The sequence below is a fragment of the Diadema antillarum genome, unplaced genomic scaffold (assembly GCF_040938485.1).
Source record: "Diadema antillarum isolate AM-2024a unplaced genomic scaffold, OU_Dant_1.0 seq00000682_RagTag, whole genome shotgun sequence".
In the NCBI taxonomy this organism is placed as follows: domain Eukaryota; kingdom Metazoa; phylum Echinodermata; class Echinoidea; order Diadematoida; family Diadematidae; genus Diadema; species Diadema antillarum.
This window is the reverse complement of record NW_027271587.1, coordinates 2,615,618-2,639,155: the sequence shown is the minus strand read 5'-3', so window position 1 is coordinate 2,639,155 and position 23,538 is coordinate 2,615,618. Positions and strand designations below refer to the sequence as shown.

The following is a 23,538-nucleotide window of genomic DNA, read 5'->3' as shown; positions in this document are numbered from 1 at the left end:
ATTCAACTAGGGAAGGTTGGAAAAATATGACAAATAACATTAAGCACACATAAAAGAAAATATCTTGCGGTGATATGTTTCAAGATCATGTGATGCACCATCAGTGTTCTCTGGAGAGATGCAACATTTGAATTATCTCTTTACTGAAAAGAAAACTCATGCACTGCCTGTAAATATCACATAAAAATTCATTTCATTTCCTCTATAACAAACACACACTGGCCAGCCATTCGGGGGGGAGGGGGGAGGGGGAGGGGGGAGTATCAAGACCTCCTCTGAGGAACATACAGAAACTTTTCAATCAACTTCCTACATGTACTATGTATCTCTCTACAAACCAGCCACTGACATTTTCTTGCTTTTCAATCAAAAGACAAATATACCTTTTGATAGTCCTGCCTCCCCGACTCCATAGACTCCGATGGACTTTGGTTCCATGATGGCGACCCAGTTGGAGTTTGGTGGGAAGATGGCACCGTGTGCTGTCGTTTCTATGGTAACCTCCAAAGCACCACTGGCAACCTTTATTTTAATTTTTTTTTTTCAAATATAGAGAAAAAGGAGCTTATGTGAATTACACATTTACATCGAATCTAACTCACTGCAAACCTTCAAATAATAAATATATTAAGATAATAATAAGGCCAATAACCACAGCAAAGCAAATGAAAGCTCTGTAATTATTTCTAAGGATGTAAAAATCATTTTTAGACATTAATGACAGAAAAAGGAGGTGTTCAAGCCAAACTATGTCCGAATAAAGCACTTTATGATTCCAGATAAGCTAGGAAACAAAACACAAAAGTTTGCTACAATTAATTTTGTTGAACTCAAGCAGTGCTCTCACTGACGAGGTTACAGAATTTTGAGTGAGCTCTGTACCCACGGACCTAGTACACATGGACATTCATCATTTCACTAATTAATGCATGCCTCTGTGTGTGTCAAAGTGTCACAAAAACATTTTAAACATTCTTCCCTGCTTTGATCGCATGATCTCCGCTGCCAGCAAGCCAGAGCTGCAAAACACAACACAGCTTTGGAAATTATTATACAAATGTGCAGAAGAAAATAATTGTCTTAAATCAAGGAAAATGCATGTGCAGTTGTGGTATGTATCAGTATATCACAGCTCAGATATCTTCATTGGCAAAATGTACATACTTCTAGAGAGAAAGCTAACTATTTAACTAATTGATTATGATTTGTAATCACATTTTCCATCTATTCTGCACATTTTCCAGAGTAAAAAGGGACAGCAAGGGGAGTGGACATGTATGTCTCACTATTAGGCAAGGTCGTATGTGTGAGCGACAGCGAGCGAGTCTGTAATTTCCAAGCAAATACACGAAATTAGTCATGCTCTGACGTTTGCTGCTTCTCATTATCGGCATTTATTCAACAACTTTTCTGCCTGAAATTGCGCATCAGCCGAATAAGACCGGAATTAGGGAAACAGTTCCTTTGTCATTGACGATGCATGATTATGCAACCATCATTTTCAAGACACCTGTATGTAATCATTGAGATGCGCATAGTCAGGTGGCGGCGGATCTTGTACTTCAAAGTAGTTGGATTCGTTGAAAGTCCATTTGTTAGTAGGTCCATGCTGTACCTACCCATTAGACATATATTTCTCACAGTATCACTTATTTCAAAAAGTGCATGATTTTTCCAATCAAAACTGAAAAACATCTGCTTACATGGAAAAAAAAAATCACATGCAAAATTGCACATTTTGCATGGAGAAATTAGTCATGGTGAAGTGGTACATTCTGACTAAAACTCTTCAAGGAAAACAAGGAGCACTTACCCTCCAAATTCTGACAGTGTTGTCAGAACACGCAGTAACAAGGAACTTCCCCTTTGGAGAGAATTGGACCAGGGTGACTGGTGCAGTGTGGGTAAGGGTCATGACCTCTGCGCTCTTGATTTGGCTTTTAGACAAGGACTGCCAGCACAGCACTTGAGGAAGAAAATTTGAAATAAAACAACAAAATACAAACCATGATGAAGTGTTTACGAAGGAAAGGAAAACATATTGACAACACTGATATTTATCTAATGAGAAGACTAAAGCAAATCAAAGTGATCACCATCATACTAGCACTGTTATTGCCATCATCAATGGCAGCATCACCATAAACATTATTATTAACATCATCATGGTTAAACCACCACCACCATCATCAATATCTCTGTAAACATGTGTGTATCTTATTCATCATCATCACATCATCACCATTGCTATCATCATATCATCATCATTATAATCACATTACTAAATATCAATGTCATCATCACCATCATTGTCACCTCAACATCACATCATCATCACAACACCTTCATTACATCGTGATCATTGTCATCACTATCACCATCACATCATCGTTATATCATCATCTTTATCCTCATTATCATAACATTACCGTCTCATCATCATCACCATCACATTGTCCCTGTCATCATCATCATCACCATCATTAATATCATCATCATCATCATCATCATCACCATCACCAATATCATCATCATCATCATCATCATTATCACCATCACCACCACCACCACCATCATCATCATCATCATCATCGATCATCATCGATCATCATCATCATTATCATCATCATCATCATCACCATCACCACCATCATCACCATCATCACCATCACCACCATCATCTCTTTGTAATCATCACATCATCATCATCATCTTCTTCTTCTCCATCACCATCATCATCTTCAAAATGGACATCAAGAAGGACATGGATCTCACTCTTGGCGTGGTTCTCCTTGATGTATGCGCTGGCGACCTGACAGCAAGCAGAGGAGTCTGGTTCATTGAGTGCCTGCTGAGTGATGAGCTCCGGGTTGCGCTGGATGATTGCAGCATTGGCCCTCACCATGGCATAGAAGTCCTGCAGCTTTGAGCTCCTGTGATCACTCAGGTCGGCAGCCTGATTAACAGCAGGGGCAAAATTCAGGTAATGAAGGATGGATTCATAAACGTTAACTTTTAAGTAAGGCATCGTTTGAATTATGAATTCATGTGACAGGTATGAAAGAAGAAAGGTATGACACTCTGTAATCTAGATTGTATCTTCACACATATCAATATATTGGTTGTAGCGGTAAGAGTATCTGGTATTCACAAAGCATTATTTTCCTTTATAGCCCACTGTCTGGTTTCACACAGGATGACACAAGTACATGCATCAGGTTTATACATTCTTCTTGATGATTCCTTTGAAAGGAAGGTTCAGGCTTACAGCCTTTATGCAAATTATAATTTGCATTAATTGTACCAATTTTTAAGGTCAGACACAAGACTCTTAGAGGAAATAACTTTCTCTTTGACACTGATATCAGTATATGAAGCTACACTTTATGAACAGAAACTAGTTGTGGATATATATATCAATATAAGAGGCATTAAAGGCAAGGGGGGGGGGGGGGGGGAATCCTCTTCTTACAAAGCAAGACCTCACCTCTGCCAATTCAAGGAGCAGTTGGTATATTCTCCCTGTCCGGCATTTGGCCTCCAGCCATGGAATGGAGCACATGACCTGTCAGGCAACATTTAAGCAGGAAGAAAGGATATTTCAGATTTACAGATGTTTGGTTTGGTTTGCTTAGACATATCACATTTGTCATGTTTGTCCCTGCCTTTCCTATTTCAATCTCAGTTGGTAAAGTCATACATTTGTATCTTGCACGGTCCTCTTGAAGGATTAAGACTTGTTTCGCATTCATTGCATCTCAATAAACATTACATTATTCTGACATGATTCATCAGCTGTATATGTCTATTTTTTTTTTTTTTTGGTAATAAAGTTAATTGAATTAGTGCATCTAATGCATATCTTTAGAGTCTAATTGACAATGGTTTAATGAATGTGCAAAGCTGAAGAAATGCTAAATATCTTCTATAGAATGACTGGTACAGTCAAACCTGTTCATAGTAGCCACCCATTGTTGCATGGAAATGAAATTTGCATAGACAATAGAGAATATAAAAGCAAAGAGGATGAGAGAACTCCATACCGATTCCACCTCCTCCCACATCTCAGCCTTCACGAGGTGGGTGGGGAGCTCCGTCAGTTTCCGGAGGTTGTACCGCGTTGCCTGTGCAACCTCAGACCTCTGCATCTTCAGCAGGGCGGAGCCGAGGCTGCGAGCGGCTTCCCGCTTGCCGTCTAGGACCAGGGGCTGGCTCTGGACCTGTCTGAAGGCGATGTCCACCTTCTTGGTCCGCTTGTCCACGTAGGGCTTGGGCTGATACGCCCATCTGAGAAAATTACAAGTTGAATCTTCAAAGTTCTTGTCAGAACTCTCTGCTCGAGTACTCCCTATCTCTTTCTCTCTTTCCTCCTCCTTCACCATGTTAGTTCTGCCCAGAAATAATTTTCAGCGAAAGATTAGCCCTTTTCTTCCTCTTTCCCCTCACACATATCTTTCCAATCCCAAGAGTCCTTTATTGAGGAGTAGTACCATGTGGTTTTGCAGCAAACTATACTACATATATACCACTGACAATTTCTTGAATCATATCACTGCATCATAAGTTGGTCTTTGGCTCCCAGGCTAGTTATACTGCTATTTCAATCACAATCTCCTGTTATTCAAAGACATGATTCAGATTTGCTTCATCTGTTGTCCACAGTGCAATGATGACAAAGGAAAGAGAATGGCACAGTTTCACAACTCACCTCTCCATGAAGTAGTCTGCTATGTTCTGGTGGAGCTGCTTCCGGGTGGGTTCCACATAGCGGCGGTGTGCCACTTCAAAAAAGATGCGGTGGTACCAGCGGTAAACCACCATGTTGTCTGCCCCACTCTCTACCAGGTAGTCTCCTGCAAGGAAAAAGAAAATTTCCTAAATGTCTGAAAACAATGGCAACTAAATCAAGGAACAGCCACTCATATAGACAGCAGTCTTGGAAATGACTCATCCAAAAAAACCAACGCCTATATGGTGGAAGATTTTACTCTGCCTTTTTTAATAATTTCTCAAGAACAATTCAGATGTTTATTCCAAAATGATAATGGTTAAGAACTCATATTGAGTTGAAACACACCCAGAAACATAACTTTATTTTTAGATAAGAAAAATCTATTCTTGGCATCTTTCAGTGTCACCCCATCAGAAATATCATCACATTTATGACGTGTTTCCCCCCCCCCCCCAAATACTATATGTATATGTTTTATAAGTAAAATTATGTTGTTTTATAATGTCACCTATTTTGATACACAAATTGTACCTTGGTATGTGATTTTGATATGTAATGTTACTGTATTGTTTGATATGTATAAACTTCCTCATTTTGGCCTGTGGGCTACCAGAATAATTGTCATTTAAACCTTTTATAGTTGCAGTGTTGCAGAGTAATCGCGCGAAATGTCGAGAGGGGGGGGGGCCTTTTAGGCCCCCCCCCCCCCCAGTCTTTTTAGGGTTAAATGAATGATGAATAAAGGGAGGTAGAATGAACACAAATTGAGTGAATGAACAAATGGCAAATTATATTACGAAATGTGATCATAACAGAAAACACACTATAGGGGGTTTGAGTATAATGATAATATATCAGTACAGAATTCATAACATACCTGAAAAGAAATCACTGGAAAGAAGTTTTGGGAACGAAAACTGAGCAGGATTTTCATTTCGCTTTCTAGCAGGTTGACAGAAAAGCACTTTTGTTCCTGACCATCAAATAATCAAGAAACATTGGCCACTGGGCAGAAACTTGGTAGTCTAGGGGATATGGCGCCTGTCTGGAGGTGATGGGTTCAAATCCCACCTGAGTATGTACGCCAATGATTTTTTTATCATAGTCAGTATGGTACTCAAATACAGAATAATCAGTGTTTATTTATTCAATGTAGGGCAATTTGTCAATCAGTTGAAACACTCAAAAGTGGTTGCTTTTTTTCTTCAAACAAGAGAACAAAAAGAAAGGTGTACCGAGGGACAAGCGTAGCCGAGTCCAGAGGAGAGGTGGAAGACGGCGAACCGGGGGAACAAAGTACTCATAAACATCTTCTAGCACGGTATCATCACAGGACAAGATGTCCATCAGCTCGTTGGCGGTCAAGCCAGACCGCGAGCAGGTCAGATAGCCGAGGGCACGGGCCACAAAGATCATCCCATGCTGCTCTTCCAGCCTGTTAAGTGGACAGCAGGACAGGAGGGTCAGAAGGTCAGTCTTGACCCATTCCATACACTCCATTTATACCAGCTCATGCATAGACTTTTGTAATTTGTAATTGTACTCAATCAATCCATAACCATGATCATTTCAACAACAACAACAACAATTCTTCCGAGTTTTTCTCATAGAGTGCATACTGCACAAATTGCGCCTTTTAACCCTAAAAAGGCCGGGAGGGGGGGTTGAATCAACCCCCCCCCCCGACATTTTTCGCGACTACTCCGCCACACGAAAATTTTTGACCATGCTTTTCGCTGACTTTTTACTTTCAAGTCTCGTGCATCTTTTGACATCATTTTCGTGAAAATCACGCATACCGTTACGACGCTGCATAACGTTATATGCATGTCTGTCAGACCGAAAATGGCTCAAAAACGTGATTTTGTGTACAAAGTCTATGCAAATGGAGTTTTCTCTTCTTATTCATAAAGATATGATTATTTTCACTTTCATAGGCTGAAACTAATTAATTTTAGCATAATTATGCTTGAAATAGGTTCTGTCATAAATTTTGCGGAAAAAAAATGATGAAACAAAAGGTCGAAAAATCAGAGAAATACATAAGAAATTCATAAAACAATAAAATACATAAGAAATTGATTCTGATACCAATTTTTTTTTTTTCAAGTACATTGTTAGGAATGCTACAAAGAATGTTTTCACCAAAAATAAAGATTCTGGGAGCTTTAATTTCTGATTTAGAGCAAAATGTATGATTTTATGCATATATTAGCATAATTGATTATCATGACGAAAATTTCCATTTCTGTTTATATGGCTTGGTAGATTACGCCACAGGTAATGCACGTGCCAATTTCATGGCGATTGCGCGATCGACAGCTGAGATCTCGGGGGGGGGGGGGGGGTGTTGAATCAACCCCTCCCCGGCCAAAGAACACCCAAAAAAGCCCGGCCTGGTTAGGGTTAAAGTAGTTTGTTAAGTACACAAACTCATTTAGGTGCAAATGTTAGAGATGCAGTTTTTAAAGTAGGTTGGACAAACTTATTTACATGCAAATGCATTCCAGAGAGGACAAGTCTCTGAAAACTGCTGCAAAGAATGACCCATGTACTCACTCCTCAAACAGCTGCGTGATGATGCCTGTGATGGTACCAGCCAGTCGGCAGGTGGACAGCGGGGTGTAGGAGTGCCAGGCGTCGGCCATGTCGCAGGCGATCTTCATGTACAGCGCCGTGGGCTTGTTGTCCTGGTGCGCCCTCAGCACGATCTTCTTCTGCTCCTTGGTCAGCGTCCTGACGGCAGGGGGTCAGAGGTGACAGAGGAGGATTGAGTGATGGATCAAAACAGATTATAATCTGTGTTTCCACATGACTGAATTCACAGGCTAGCACCAGCTCCAAGCTAACCCAACTGCACAAGCAAACAATTGCAATGCATTTATAATACAAAGGCAATGCAGCTGAGCGCAGAGAAGTGCTTGTCAGTATCGGTCACTACTATTATGCTAATATGCTAACGCCAAGTAACAAGTCAACGGAGATTGCACTCACCTGCCTACTCTGTTCATGAGGCTGTCGATAATGTCTGATTTTGCGCTGTCTTTGATCGGTTTCATCTGAATTGGAAAAAGAAAAGACAAATCCAGCTAAATTAATACTCACAATGTTGTTGTAAAAGAGCAGTTATTGTCACATGCACTCATTAGACATGTTTTGTTTTGTTTTGTTTTTTGTTTTTTCGGGTGGGTGGGGGGGGGGGGGGGAGGGGCCAGGCATAAGATAAAATATCTTTGTTGCAGGACTTCCCCAAGATTTGGAGACATGTGTTAATACAGAACCAATGGCAATACACAATATTGGTTCAGGTGGTCTTGAAACCCCAAAACCAGGAACCTGTTATTTGTGATCAAGGGTAGACATGATGCAGACAACATCTTGCTAGTCAGAGAAATATGGTGCATTGTTGTGCTCACCTCCATGAAGAACTTCATGTCGTTGACCAGATTCTTGATGGCGGACAGGCAGAAGCCAGCGTCTGGCCTCACTGTGACCACCATGTGGACGTAGCTGGGCAGTTGCCGCGGCAACCAGAGGAGGTCTCGACCCTGGTACTCATCGGACAGCTGGTCCAGCGAGTCAAGAAAGATCACTGTACAAGGAGAGAAGAAGGAGAGTGAAAAAGAATCTTGGATTACTTAGCGGAAACACCTCTCTCTTCTAAAACTTTCAACTTTCTGACTTGGTTAAGAATGCAGCATATGAGTGTACAAAAAATAGATAGGCATTGCTGGAGTGCAGCACATATTCTTACGAATTTGGTCTCGTCATGTCATCCAACCAAGAACATCATTAAAGAAGCAGGCCTCATGATCACACATTTGTTCTGATGCAGATAGTCATTTCGAAGAGTGCAGTGTATATCCTTACAGTCTGGAGTTCATTTTCTTTCATCCAATGAAGTATACCATTCAAGAAGAGTAGGCCTCATAATTATACATTCGCTTTGATGCATATTCTGAGGGAATGAACAGAATTCCCTAATCATAAGCTTCACTTTCTGTTGACAGAAAGCAGTGCCCCCTGTCACTAAGACAGACAACTTTGTGGCAAATACCTGAATGTCTCTTTAAATGATCTAATTCTGGGAAAACTATTTGTTCTAACACTTTTCTGGTATAAAACCATTATGAAAGTGTAACCAGGCACAATTAACCAAACTAACTGGGAAATTTTTGTTTTTTAATTATCAGATGTGGAAGTAAATTGCAATTTCACATTATTTCTATTGTACAAATCTTCTTGCCATGGTGCATGAGGTGCCAATCTCAGTCATGGCATCCAGTATTCCAAGCAGCCCGCCCTCTATAGACCACATAACATCTCCTGTTGGAGAGATACCTACTGATTGGATTGGTCTTGGATGCCATTCCCAAGAGCTCAGCAAACTTGACTTCCAGCTGCTTGTAGTCATGAGGAACATCCCCCTCATCCAGGTCCAGACAGAAGGAGATCTGTTGATGGAGATTGGGGTATAAATTTGGTAATGATGACGATAACTGGAATTGTTGTACTGATGGTGATGAAGAAAATCGCACACACAACAAGAACTATAACACCACCACTAGCAACAGAAATGGAAATATTTGTTGTGTTGCTGTATATGTTTTTAGATGAAAAAAAAAAAAGAAACTGGAGTAACACTTTGGAGACTTTATTAATCAGTTCATCTTGGCTGTTCTCTCTGTTACTCTTTCTACATTCAGTTTTCTTACTGGTATAGGTTAGTCTTTGTTCAAGACACATATGGTGCTGGTCACCATCACTAAGATTTTACACTTTGAATATCAACACTACACTTATCAACACATTTAGTGCAATTATCACACCGTATATGCACCACTACTAACAGTAATGAAAATAACACTATTGTTGTAGTTATCACAATCAATATCAGTGTGATAACAGCAATAATAGCCCATATTGATTTCATAACTAACAAAATTATCAAATGATCAGTCACGGGCTTCACAAATTGAGTTCTATCACCAGCAAATGATGACCCAAGATATTTGATATTTATATTTATTAAACTAAATATACAATATGCCAGCAAGAGTCTGATGTGTATATCTGATGTCACATTCTTTTATACCATGCCATTCTTTGCATTATTGGAATGAAAGTGACTGCATAATACCAGAGATTCCAAAACATCACACTTGGTTAATTACTGGGACCTGGGCTTAACAAGCTTGCTTTTAAGTAGGTTCCATCATATTTCTTTAGCATTTATACTTCGATTCAAACTTTAATAGATTGACCAGCACGTTCTACACATTTACGATAATTTATTGTGCTTCCTAGCTGGATATCATGTATTATATACTTTGATACATTTAATTTTTTTTTTTTCCAATGAGAAATATGAAAATAAATTGAAATTGAGAAAAAAAAAAATCCTGAAATTTGTACTTGGATATAAGTATAGGTCTGTGTTAACTCTATGATGTCAATCACTACTTTACTTATATATCAATTTGAATGCTCTTCCATATCAAAAAAAAGTTACTCCACATATATTTCTTAAAGCTGATAGTTTAAATCTCGGTCTTCATAAACATCATTTGAGGTCCTGATCTAGATATGATTGCAAAGACAGTTGATGCATAATTGTAAGTCATTATACAATTTAGAATTTTGTGTCTTTTGTTCAATGATCACAGGAATAATGAACAGACCTGTTCACAAATGCTGAAGAGGAGATCTCTGATGTTTGAAGACTGTGGAGTGATACCAATGAAAACGGATTCACATGCTTTGGCCTGCCGAAAGAGACACAAAGAGAAATATGAAAATTTCACAACATACTTTAGAGCACAGACTCAGTGTGGCAAAGAAAGTATGACACAAAATAGGACATCCAAGCAATGATCATGATAACTGACCTTCTTCTTCTCCTACATCTTCTTCTCTTTAAAATTCTTCTCTCTCCCTTTTCATCATCTTCTTCACCTTCCTTTCTACCTCTGCTTCTTGTTCCTTTTCCCGTTCTCATTTTCCTTTTTATAATCATTATTAAAAGCATTGCAATTATTGCTATTATGATCACTTTTTATTACTCATTTTTTCTTTAATTCTGCTATCATTTTTACTTGTATCATCATCATCAAACAGCATTACCTGTTTTTCTTGCGTGCCCTGGTACCTGTCCAGCGACATGCTGAAGAGTTTGGCGATGAGCGAGGTCTTGCCGGAGCCGCCGATGCCGTGGATGACGTAGGGCTTGCGGCCATGCTCCTGCCCCAGGTGGGCCAGGAGGGTGCTGAGGGGCTCCTCCTGGCCGATGACAGTCTCCGCCCGCTCCCGGCAGAAGGTGCTGTGAGAGAGGACCTCCATGTAGAGCTGGTTGTCCATGTGCTGCAGGGAGGTGCGGGCATCTGGGAAACCAAAGGACAAGGAGTATTATAGAATGGGTAGATAAAATCCTGTGAACTCATCCTTTGAGAGCTGCATGTTGATTTTTACTGGCTGCAGTTTGACTCACTGATGGTAGCCACTGAAACATGGTATTGTGCACTAGTAGCAAGAGTTCTCACACAAAGCAAGCATTTGCGCACTCAGTACGAAATGCTTATTGGTTAACAAACCATGCATGTAGTAAATTTATCGTGCATCCAATCTATCTATTCATCTGGATGCATGGTTTGCATCTATAGCAAGCCAAAAAGAAAATACATCAAGTACATTTCCCCTCATTTTACATGAGCAAAAAATGGATTTCTGGTGAAAACAAACAAAAATGATTGTTCCCTATTCAATAAAACAGATTTCCTTTTTGGTCTTATAGCCATCTATTGAAATGAATATTAAACTTTTGTTAAGATTGTGCTCCAACCATGGCCAGGTACACTAAGACTGATATCGAATGTGCAGTAACATTATTCATCTTTCTTACTTTTTGCTTTCTCTTTTTTTTGTATGTGTGCTTTGCTTTTGTTTGTTTGCTGTTGTTTTTTTTTATAATGCACCCTGATTGGCTGGAAAAGTGTATTTCTATTGGAGAATTCTCTTGTATCACTTTTGGAGAATAAAGTAAATGTCTATTGACAAGGCTCACATGACTTGATAGAGTTGATCATAAACATGCAGAACTTGTCACAAAAGTTCCTCAGAGTTTCCTTGTTCCACTCGTCATTCATCATGGTCTCACGGCTGGACCTGTACCTCAGCGAGTATCTGTAAAGGCAAAGGTCAGGGGTCGTGATGGTTCTGTTTATAGTTTGTGGCAATCTTCAACATACATGTATGGATAGATACACAGATAAGCGGAAAGATATACACAGATAGGCACCAAATGGATAGACAGATGGATAGAAAGATAGATAGATAGACAGATAGACACACAGACATATAGATAGATGGAGAGATAGATAGATAGATAGATAGATAGATAGATAGATAGATAAATAGATAGATAGATATATAGATGAATAGATAAATAGAGATGGGAAATATTAGATAAAGATAGCTAGATAGATAGACAGGCAGACAGATAGATAGTTATTTAACATACAGGTGCATTAATGGGCAGAGATGTAAATACAGATTTGAGACAATAACACCACCAAATCTATTTATATAGTGAACTGTGACTTATATCATTGTTTCACGATACTGTGAAAAATTTAAAGAACCGTATCTTTGCTACTGTATGACAGTTTCATGAAATTGTGAAACCTTTCAAAGACTATACCTCTACCATTGTAAGACTTTTCCACGAATTAAGTTCAGAAATATTTTGTGTGTATCTCGAATATCGTATGCCTATTTATGAAATGATGAAAACTTTCAAGAATTGTACATGCATTATTGTAAGACTATTTCACGATATTATGAAAACTTTCATAGTCTGTATCTTCGACACTGTATGACTGCTAAAGCTGAAACTGACATTAGTGTATCAAATTGTTTTGTTCTCTCCCTGACCACAAATCAAAAGTTTGCTACAACTAACATGGAAAATAGTCACATTTTCCAAGTTCTACTATCTCCTCCTAGAAGAACCTACATGAGCCATTACTACGGCTAATGAACATGAGACATTCCTCAGGACTACAAAGAAAGACAGGAGAACACTGGCTTACTTGCAGAGCATGTTAGCTGGGAGCTTTTGAAACAGAGAGGAGGGGGGGGGGGGATAGAGAAAAGTAAACTGGCTTACTTGCAGAGCGCGTCGGCTGGGAGTTTTTGAAACAAGTACTCCTTGAGTTCCACCAGCTTCTGCTGGCTCTGGATCTGAGCCTGCTGGTCGCCGCAGTCCAGGAAGCGCTTGGCGTAGTCCTCCTTCTCGTCAATTCCCGAAAGATAGCGACTAAACATGAAGCAGCGTGACACCTGGTCCGCCTCCGTCTTCATCCCTTTCAAGCCCTCATGGATCTCTCCTAAGGAGGAAGAAAAATTATACAATTGAATTTTGACAAAGAGTGTTGTGACAAACGTCTCATTACAACAAAACAAAAAAAAAATAAAAATTCAGGTTTACAAATTGTCATCTATATACCTTCCTATTTGGCTATAACGAAACTTCAATGTAATGAAAGAAAACAGCTGGTCCCAAGGGCTTTGTTATAATGGAAGTGCACTATACTTGTTACGGGATGTGTGAGGCTGTCATCTGAATCTTCATTTTCTTTTCTTTTCTTTATTTCACCCTAAATTTCCCGTATCCTGTTCCAGAGAGTGCAGTGCTCTCATTTTGAGTGGCATTGACTGTACTTCTCAGTCACATAAATCTCTCGGTGATAACACATCACAATCAATGAAAGGGAAAATGCTGTCATATACAAATACCATGATGTGGTTGGGTATCACAAACACAATGGGATCTGCTACAACAAGGAGTGAAAATAGTGAGTAGAAGAGTAAAGTTTGCAACTACACAACAAAGAGACTAAAAAAAAAATATGGCATTTCACAACTGGGTGCTATGATAAAAGAAAGTCAGAAATATCATTCATTTCTCCCGCATATCTTACACAGCATGTGGTAAGCATCCATCACTTTGGACAGGCAAACACCCTTACGTTCCACTCCAATACTTGCCCACAAATAATTTTGGGTGCATCAGGCAGGTGGGAATGTGGAATTGTATCATTCTTAACAGACAAAGAAAGAGATGAACTTTGACCCTGATCACCAGAATGGCATCCTTTTGTAGGAGGGGATAATGATGATTGCATGAAAAAAAAAAAAAACATTTTCATGTTCTTATTACTCATTAATAGTTTACCAGATGGATATAGTTTACCGCACATAAAGTTTTTCTTAAATTCTTTTTATTTTATTTTTTAAAGAGTATGGGATTTACGTGTACGTGGCAATCCCTATGTAAAGGTGCAGTGATGTTTCCAACCAGTGGGAACTGAGTATAAAGCAGCAAAATGTACTTGTTACATCTCTATAGACTGCGAACAGTCATTCAGATCAATACTAATTGCCGTCCCTTTTCTTCTATTCACTCTGAGATTTATGACTGCATCAAGATAAAGCAAACCACATGAATACTAAACAAACTACAGTCCTACATGAAAGAGCAGCCTCTTTTCACACTTGACAAAGTTGCAGTGCATGGTAAAATGTTCGGCAAGGTCCAGTTACGCTTGAATGATGTGAAGCATTGTTCACATTTGGCAAGTCTCCAATATTTCACTGCTATGAGGAGAATAATATATGGCCTACGATCACAATGAAAGGGGTATTTTCAACTTTGGCTGGTAAGCACTACTGTCTAGTGTTGTGTCAAGTATGTGTCCAAAAGAATTGTGTAAGGAACACTAAGATCTGTATCATGATGGTACAAGGCAAAGATTGCTATCTGTAACAAGCAAGTCTTTTGGGAAGTGGGGGGGATATGCAGGAACCACAGGTACTTCCCCTGCCCCTTATGCACTGTGTTCCTAACTAATTTCACATATATATCTCTTTCTAAAGTAAACTATCCTTTCTTCCTTTTCTTCTTTTTTTTTTCATCTTTTACGTTTTGCCACATTCTTATTCTAGGTCTAGAAGCATCAATCAATTTTACTAGTCCCGTTAAAAGACTGTACTCTCTCTCTCTCTCTCTCTCTCTCTCTCTCTCTCTCTCTCTCTCTCTCTCTCTCTCTCTCTCTCAAGGAAAACAAAATGAGGGGGCAGGCAACTTTCCCTGCTACCCATCACTGAATCTGCTGTATACATCCCCCCAAAAAAAACAAAAAACAAAAACAAAAACTAAGATTATGACATCATACGACAGATGGTAAAATTGGTTATGAGACACATGGTATTGAACAAAATAAAAGTTGTTTCTATTCTCAAGTTATACGGCATGTAAAAAGTGCAAGACATGCTTTGTCTTTCACACTATACTTGTCTGACAGAGAATTTGGTTGCCTTGTGTAAAACATGAATGCAGCACCAAGAACAGACAGAAATGTAGGGGGGAAGAGTTATTGGAAACAGATCTAAAGATCAAGCACAACCTGTTTCTACATAATAGCACCGTACCCTGAAAAAATAAGGATGGTTTGTAGAGAAACAAATGCAAAACAAAACAAACAAATGAATGCCTTTTATTCATTCCTTCATACACAGTTCACAAGAAACCCTCATTATACATAGTGGCATTGTCATACCATGAGAACTGACTGAAAATTTGTCATGTAATCTTTATATCTTGAGCTGTCCGCAGTCAAAAAATCAATAGTGACTGCCATCTAGTTGAGAATCTTTTTATTCTACAATGCTCTACAATCAAATTACAACAAAGCAACTACAATAGTACACAAAAATACTTCCACCATATCAAACTTGAAGGGGGGGGGGAACCCATATATATCCTTGTTCACAGTCAATTAGACAGTGATAAATTCAAATGATTAAACAAAATGTCAGGTTTGGCATGAAGTATTCAATTCTGCAAAGAACTTTTCACCACAATGTATTGTAAAGTGTTTCTTCAGGTTTGCTGTAAAGAGCTGAATGTGACTCAAAACAATGCATCTGTACCAATACGAGTTTGTGAAAAATCCACTGTACAAGCCTTCATAGACTTTCCTATTCTTGTTTCTGTCTCTTATCACATTCTATCCCTTTTTCTCTCTCTCAAATATACTTCAAAAACTTCTTATTTCATTACTCATATGTCTGTGAACCTACCTATCTAGATCTATCTATCTATCTATCTATCTATCTATCTATCTATCTATCTATTTATCTATCTATCAATCTATTTATCTATCTATCAATCTATCTATCTATGTATCTATCTATCAATCTATCCATCTATCTATCTATCTCTTTATCTATCTGGATCTATCTTCATATATTTCTTTGTTTTTTCATCTTTCTGTGATTTAGTTTTCTTTCCCTCTCTCTGCTTCTCATATCCCTGGTCTTTTCAATCTCTTGCAACCTATGGAAACAATCCTCTTGACTCTTACCATCTACAGTCAAACCTGTCTATTGCGGCCACCCAAGGGAAACGGAAAAAGTGGCCGTTATGGACAGGTGGTCGCTATAGACAGGTAATCCAACTTTGTGTGCATTGCTTACATGTGCATGTATCATCGTTGTATCCTTACTTGTAAATGTGTGTGTGTACGTATGCACACACCGTGTATTTCATGCATCTAACCATGTGGTTGTGTATATGAATTGTTGCATAGTAGTATGTGTTTTGTCGTGAGAAAGATTTACACTAGCGCATTGTTACATTGTATGACTGAATGAGAGATGAATGCATTGGTGGCGATCACTGAACATTGCCGCACGGCTACAATGCAGAAAAACACGCTGAATTATGGGCTCGGCTAGGGCTCCATTGGGTTTTTGGCCGCCGCTATAGACAGGTTAAGATCTACCGCGGGAAACAAAATTTGTGGCCACTGGCCGCGTTAGACAGGTGGTCGCTATACAAAGGGTCTTTAACAGGGCTTTTCTTTCGGGGGGATTTTTCAGTGGACGCTATAGACAGGTGATCGCTATAGACAGCTGGCCGCTAAGGCAGGTTTGACTGTACTTGGATAGACATCCTGAAATGTGAGAGAAGTTCAGAGTTCTACCCCCCCCCCCCCATTTCTGAAGATCTCACTTTCATATGATTATCATAACACTATGGTCCTATACTAGTATGCTGTCTGTTATACAGCCCCTCCTCAATTGTATTTTAAAATGATCACTAAGTTTTGTGGTCCAGAACTTGACATTTGAGTATGTGGCAAGTTCAGAATGTGAGAATAATGCGGAAATTGTATGTGTGCTGAGTGCACATCACGAGCACGCAGCGCGCGATATTTTGCAACTCATCTTTGTTGTGCTGCTTACGTTCGATGTTCTGTCTCATGTTTTACCACAAATTTTCTGAGTAATTCAACATTTCTCAAGTTTTGCATCTTTTTCACATGTTTGATTACATTTTGTTTTGACCATGTCGCCAATTCTCAAGGACATTGCATAAAATGTTGCTGGCTTTTGAGGATGTTGCACAAAAATTTGAGCAAGTTGCCGCAACATGCTCAAACCCTTCATGGACCACCCTGACACTTACAACTGCTTCTTATAATTTTCCCCAGGGCACAATTTACACCCCCCTCCCCCCCCCCCCCCCCGCCAAAAAAAAAAAAAAAGTTAAAAATCAAAAAAATAAACAAATATGATAAAGACAAGTCTAAATATAGTTTGCAAGAAGGAAAAATGACATTTAATTCAAGATCTCATAAATACCTTCTGTGATGGACTGGGTGAGTTCCTGGACTAAGTGTGGTTCCAGACCGCAGTGCCTGATAGCACGGAAGATGGTGGCCTGCATGATTTGGAATATCCTGTACCACTCAGCCCAGTCCACTTTAGCCAGCTCTGTGTTGCAGCTGTAGAAATTCTTCAGCTTGGAGTCAATGGGCTGCAGCAGGTATGTGACCTCTGTGGACAAATAGAAATTAAAGAAAATGAATTACCAAACAGAGATGATATCAATCAAAACAGCACATATTCAATAAGAATTTCCATTTTCTGATAGTGTGGACACAGTTTGATAAGAAATAAGATACACAACGCTTTTCCTAGGGAAATTTCACTCACTATTATCGTATTCTACGTTTCAATTTTCACATATTTTATGTACACATACATAGCAAAGGAGTTGAGTGATCAACTGTAAAAATATTGTTGCTATTACATTTTTCATCACATAATTTTGTTTTCTTCAAAAGAATATACATGGCATGGCATGGTAACTTTGGCTTATTGATCACTCAAAGACTCATTTATCTGCAAAATTCACCTTAATTAGCTGAGTGGAGAACACTGTAAACAATAGAAATGACGGTAATAGATTACAACTATGGGGAGCAGGGGCTCACAGTATAAAACATTTTGCAATGATGGAAACAAATTCAATGTACTTGTACCTCTCATGGCTACTGCTAAAGAGCCCACGGTTAAGATGGTCTGGAGGACTTTTGGAGAGATGGGGCTAAACATGGGTGCAGAACAATAAAAACTGTAAACCTTCAAAAATTTATGATGCATATTTTAATGAAGTACTTACTGATTTGGTTGTGTACAGAACAAAAATGTATCAATACAGTTCAACACATATCTGGATTGCAGGGACCCTTTAAGTTTAATCTCACTGTGCAGTGTTTCATAACACATTGCGTAGTGGTAAACTGACTCCACATGGGTCAGAGACGTCTTACCAAGACTATTGGTGTCCACCTTGTACCACTCCTTCATGAGGTTTACAGCTTCCATCGACTCCTTGGTCTCCTCCTTCTCCAAGTGGCCCAGGACCATCTGGTAGGCGACTTCCGGAAGCTTCGGAGGTATGGGTCGGTATCCATACTTGTCTCCCAGGATGGCGACAAAGTATGGACCGACCGAATTTTCTCTGTCATGGTGAGAAAGTGGGACGTAAAAATTTCAGTATCAATGAAATCTGTACAGCTGTAAACTTTCCAATCTGTTCCTATCTTTTGCAAATCCTTAATTGTTTTACATCAAATTTACCTTCTGTCCATGAAGACAATTTTGTTCTTTATAGTTCTACTCCTAAGGCATAGATAACCTTTTAAATGTACCAACGCTTTAGACAGACTAATTTTGCTGCAACATGCATGGAATTTCCCATACAATGAATGTACATGCACACTTGCCTGAGTATACTCTGGACTCATCCTCAATGGGAGAACAGGCTACTTGGCACTTAATTAGCTTGAACCTAATCCTCTTTGATACTTGACTTTATTTAAAATGTTAAGTAAGACGACCCAGTCAGGACCCCAAATGCCACAGTCCAACACAAAAGCCAAGGTGCTGTGAGCAGTATTGGGGGATTTCTGTTAAGTAATTCCTTTTCATTTTAAACGGTTCAAATTCAGGACATCTGACCCAAATAGAAGAAAGAGCAAGCCAGTGGACGTGGTCTGTGGTGAACAGAGCAAGCAACAGGGAAGCTTTGGATATGAGCCTGATGAGATTATATTTAAACTTGTCCAAAACACTGTTACAATTGTACATTGCTCATGCCCCAAATCCCTTCCTGTTCTTGAAGAAATATTTTGTGTTTGTCAATTATTTGGGGTGGTTTGCTTTCAAATTTTTTTTTTCTTCATAACAATGCACCCCTGGAGTGAAAATGGAGGTACATTACAAATGTGAGTGATACAACATTTTTCTGAGTAAGAATTGAAAGATCATGAATGACAGTTACTATTAAAAGAAATCTTTCTTATGAGAAAGATTAAAACATTCTACCACACAACAGGAACAGTAACAAGCAGAAGAGAAACCTCAACCTCAAGATGTCATGCTATATGACATATTGACATCTTCACTCTTGCCTGCTTTCACTTTACATTTCAATGGAAATCTTGTTGCTCTGTTCTGATTAATATCCTTCAAAATGATTGTCATGGAAGTGCTTTCACCATTTTGATTGTACAATGATTTGGCATGAACCTACCTACACCTAGCCACCTCACGGAGGCAAATCTCTGCTGCCATGTGTCGGTTGGAAGCCCCCTGTCGAATCCCCCACCTGAAGTCCACCACATTGAAATCCATGCCAATCTGCCGACAGTAGTCCCTTATGTAGGGATACACGTCAGTGAGCAATGTGTCTCTCTCGATCATGGTGTCCGTGAACGTGGAGCTAATGAAGACCCAAACTTCGCGCCCGCTGCGCGGCACACTCTCTGGAGGAATCATGCCGTTGATCATTGCCTGGAAGTGTTCTGTGCTCTCCAGTTCCACCGTGTTCAACGCAAGCTTCTCTCGCTCGAGGTCAAAGCCGAGGGCAGCATTCTTCAAGAGGGTACGCCACGGCTCCCGGTCGTTGCGCATAGCACTCCAGAGGCCGCTGTTGAAGTTATGAAAACGGATGGCTGCCTTCAGGCCAATCCATGCTTTGGAGGACTTCTTGTACACATCCTTGTTTGCTATGGCCGGAATATGATGTACCGAGCCGGAGGTACCCATATCTTACTGTGAATACCTTTCTATTTGTATAAATTAAATGCCTTGTGACGAGCAGGTGTGATGTGAAAATGCCATCAAGCTCTATATTCCATGTTGAAACACAAACCTGCAAGTTAATAAGCAAACAGAAAACAATTGTAAAGCACATTCATACAATATAAGTTTCTGCATGATACAAACATAATCAAAAAACGTCTATAAATTTTGATATTTATATGTGACCCTGCATCACAAAACCAACGAAAAGTTGCCTGACATGGATTTTTCGTTAAGAACGGATTCTGAAAGAACAGATTAAGCTTTCAAATGGTGTATAACTCACTGCAAATGGACTCTCCAAACGTATCTAAATATTCTAAAGAAAGCACACATTCTAGAAAAGTGTGTATTGAGAAAAGAGGCTCAGAAGTATTGGGTCTATCTAAGCAGTTAATGTTACCAAGCCATACTGTGTGCTATGAATGGGACAAAAAACAGGATGCAAAACTTCATAGTAGCAACAATGAAGGAATCATCAGATCAAGCTAGAATTGATCATGTTTATCAACACACTATATCTTATATTCACGGCTAAAACAACTTTTCAAGGCAGTAGCGCTAGCATTTTAAAAGTTATTAGAGTTGAAAGTGAAAGGCGTGTAAAGGGTTTTTAGGAAATGGTAAGGATACAAAATATGAAAAATTCAAGATTGACTGATTCACCAATTTCACCTAAGATCACACAATCAATGCATGTGATTCTTTTGTTGGTTTTGCGATGCACGGTCATAGCATTATTGATTAACACTGGCCAATGCCACTGAAGTGGATGGCAATATTATTTTAATAGCACTTAAACTGTTAACCCACTGAGGATGAGTCCCGAGTATACTCCGCCTCCGGCAAGCATCTACACGTAGAAATTCTATGGGAAATGCGTGTTGCAGCATTTCAAACCGTCCTCAATGGGTTAAAGCTGCATATAATATGGGATTGGGAGACAACTTACAGTACCGGTATTGTTGACATGTTTTCAAAAACTGAGAATTATCACACAGTAGTAAAATTCTACAGTGTACACTACAAGTGAGATTTCAGTGAGAAGGGACATGATCTCGACCTAGCGTCTACTGACACCGTATATCAATCCTGCATGAAATAAAGTGCACTTCAATTCTGTCTAGAAATTAACTATACACAGCCCAGTCGCTGTATATAGATACGTCGCGACGTACCTATGTACAGCGACTGGGCTGTGTATAGTTATCTAGAAATATGGATGACACAATCAGTGGTGATCAACAAGATAAACAACATGTATGTATACCTTGGAAGTAGGCATTTAGAAAGGATTCTAAAAGTTAATAACTTATTTGCCTCTCGTTATCATCAGGACGAAGAATCCAGATTAGGACACACATGTTTTGATGGGCGCTCTGCATCGGTTGATTAAAACTAGATTTTTGAAAAAAAAAAACAGATAGGATTTTTTCTTCTTTTCATCATGGATAGTGGACATGTGTGTGTAACAAAAAATCACCGTGCAAAGTTGCGACAATTTATACGTCAGATGTGAGATGAATAGAAGTGAATAGGGGGGCCTCATGAGGCGTTCCCCCCGGGCCTCATGAGGCATGGGGGCGGTCCTCATGAGGCGTGGGGGCGGTCCTCATGAGGCGGGGCAGTCCTTGTACGCGGGAGCGGTCCTCTTGAGCGGGTTTCCCGGACTGATATCGATAAAATTTATATTTTTCTACATTTAATATTTTAATTGCTAAGCTTAGCGACTCATCGTTTAATAACTATTTGGAGGTTTTGATCACCTTTATATTTGGATCTTAGCAACTCTTTTGATTGCCTGTCATATCTGAGTGATAGCTCCGACTCTGATTGTGATCACGGAAACTACAAAGATAAAGTTTCTAGATTATCCAGTCCAATTCCTCCAAGGTCAGATAATGTACCAAAAGTTACACTACGCAAATCTTCTACCGGCTGGCGTTGTGCAACCCCACCTAGATCTACACCAGTGAACAAGACAGTTTTTACGAAGAATCCTTCCCCACTGAAATGTGTGAGAACTAATGACGGTTGGACTGTCATTGGGAAGAATGGGAAGAGCCGAAACCCATCTGTGCACCTATTCAAATCTGATCTTATTAGTAATCACTCTTCAAGTCCACACCCAAAAACCCCTATGGATAACCCACATAGGTCTGGTTCAAGTACACCACGTAAACCAAACACTGATGGTATTAAAATTGCTGTTATTAATTGCTGCAGTGTAAAGGGCAAAGCAGCTATCCTGGGCTCTTTTATTGAATCAGAAGACATTGATATTATCCTTGGGACAGAGTCCTGGCTTGATCCCTCAATTAAGTCTGCAGAAATTTTTCCATCATATTTCCAGGTATTTAGAAAGGATCGGAACGCTCATGGAGGTGGTGTTTTTATAGGGGTAAAGAACTCTATTCCATGTTTCCAATGCACGGATCTGGAAAGTAGTACTGAACAAATTTGGTGTCAGGCCTCAATACAAGGCCGCACTTTTCAAATTGGCTGTTTTTATCGGCCGCCTGATAAGAATATAGCTCCTCTTCTGGAATTGGATTCTAACCTTGCCACACTTAATGCTTCAGCAAGTTCCTCAATAATTGTTTTAGGGGGTGATTTTAATGTGCCTGGTTTAGATTGGTCAGATCTCTCTCATAGCATACCCAAAGGTGCATTACAAGAATCTTTGTCTGACCTCATCATAAATAATCACCTGACACAGAAGGTTTCGTTTTCTACACGACATGATTACACTACCGGGACTGAAAACACTTTGGATCTTTTATTAACCTCTCATCCTGATTTAATTCCAGAGGTTTCCCCTCGTGCTGGAATAAGTGATCATTTTATTGTCCTGGCCAAACTGCTCACTAAAATTGAACTTCCAATGAAACCACAACGTAAAATCTTCTTGTGGAGGAAAGTGAATAGTGAAGATTTCGTAAAGTCGGCCAAGGAATTAGGGCAGGACTTTTTCAAAATGAAACCTGATACTCGTTCTGTCGATGAGAACTGGACCTGGTTCAAGAATTCCCTAAACAAAATTGTATTAGATAATGTTCCTCATAAGTTTACCAAGGGACGACCTCGTCCTCCTTGGTTTTCGTCTAAATTGAAACGCTTTTGTAGTAAAAAAGAAAAATTTTATATTCGTGCTAAGAAAAGTGGTATTAAGTCTGATTGGGATAAATTCATCTCGGTACGGAAGCAAGTCGATCGTGCCATACGCACTGCTCACACACAGTATGTCTCTTCAATCCTTGAAGATGATCGGCCCAAGGAATTTTGGAGATATATTAAATCTAGACGAACAG

At 39.4% G+C, this 23,538-nt stretch overlaps 1 protein-coding gene across 1 annotated transcript in view; it reads right to left on the bottom strand.

Annotated features, from left to right (window-relative positions):
• The window catches only part of LOC139737115 (NACHT domain- and WD repeat-containing protein 1-like), a 29,309-nt gene extending 9,118 nt beyond the window's left edge, over positions 1 to 20,191 (bottom strand). The window contains exons 1-18 of the mRNA XM_071647793.1: positions 19,677 to 20,191; positions 18,392 to 18,602; positions 17,438 to 17,630; positions 12,897 to 13,116; positions 11,793 to 11,911; positions 10,856 to 11,112; positions 10,414 to 10,497; positions 9,078 to 9,186; positions 8,149 to 8,324; positions 7,727 to 7,791; positions 7,292 to 7,468; positions 5,968 to 6,167; positions 4,709 to 4,853; positions 4,044 to 4,287; positions 3,488 to 3,565; positions 2,776 to 2,956; positions 1,814 to 1,965; positions 384 to 522 (exon numbers count right to left, since the gene is read on the bottom strand). Coding sequence (XP_071503894.1) covers positions 384 to 522; positions 1,814 to 1,965; positions 2,776 to 2,956; positions 3,488 to 3,565; positions 4,044 to 4,287; positions 4,709 to 4,853; positions 5,968 to 6,167; positions 7,292 to 7,468; positions 7,727 to 7,791; positions 8,149 to 8,324; positions 9,078 to 9,186; positions 10,414 to 10,497; positions 10,856 to 11,112; positions 11,793 to 11,911; positions 12,897 to 13,116; positions 17,438 to 17,630; positions 18,392 to 18,602; positions 19,677 to 20,191 — 3,265 coding nt within the window. The remainder of the gene's footprint in view (positions 1 to 383; positions 523 to 1,813; positions 1,966 to 2,775; positions 2,957 to 3,487; positions 3,566 to 4,043; positions 4,288 to 4,708; positions 4,854 to 5,967; positions 6,168 to 7,291; positions 7,469 to 7,726; positions 7,792 to 8,148; positions 8,325 to 9,077; positions 9,187 to 10,413; positions 10,498 to 10,855; positions 11,113 to 11,792; positions 11,912 to 12,896; positions 13,117 to 17,437; positions 17,631 to 18,391; positions 18,603 to 19,676) is intronic.
• Positions 20,192 to 23,538: the final 3,347 nt, after the last annotated feature.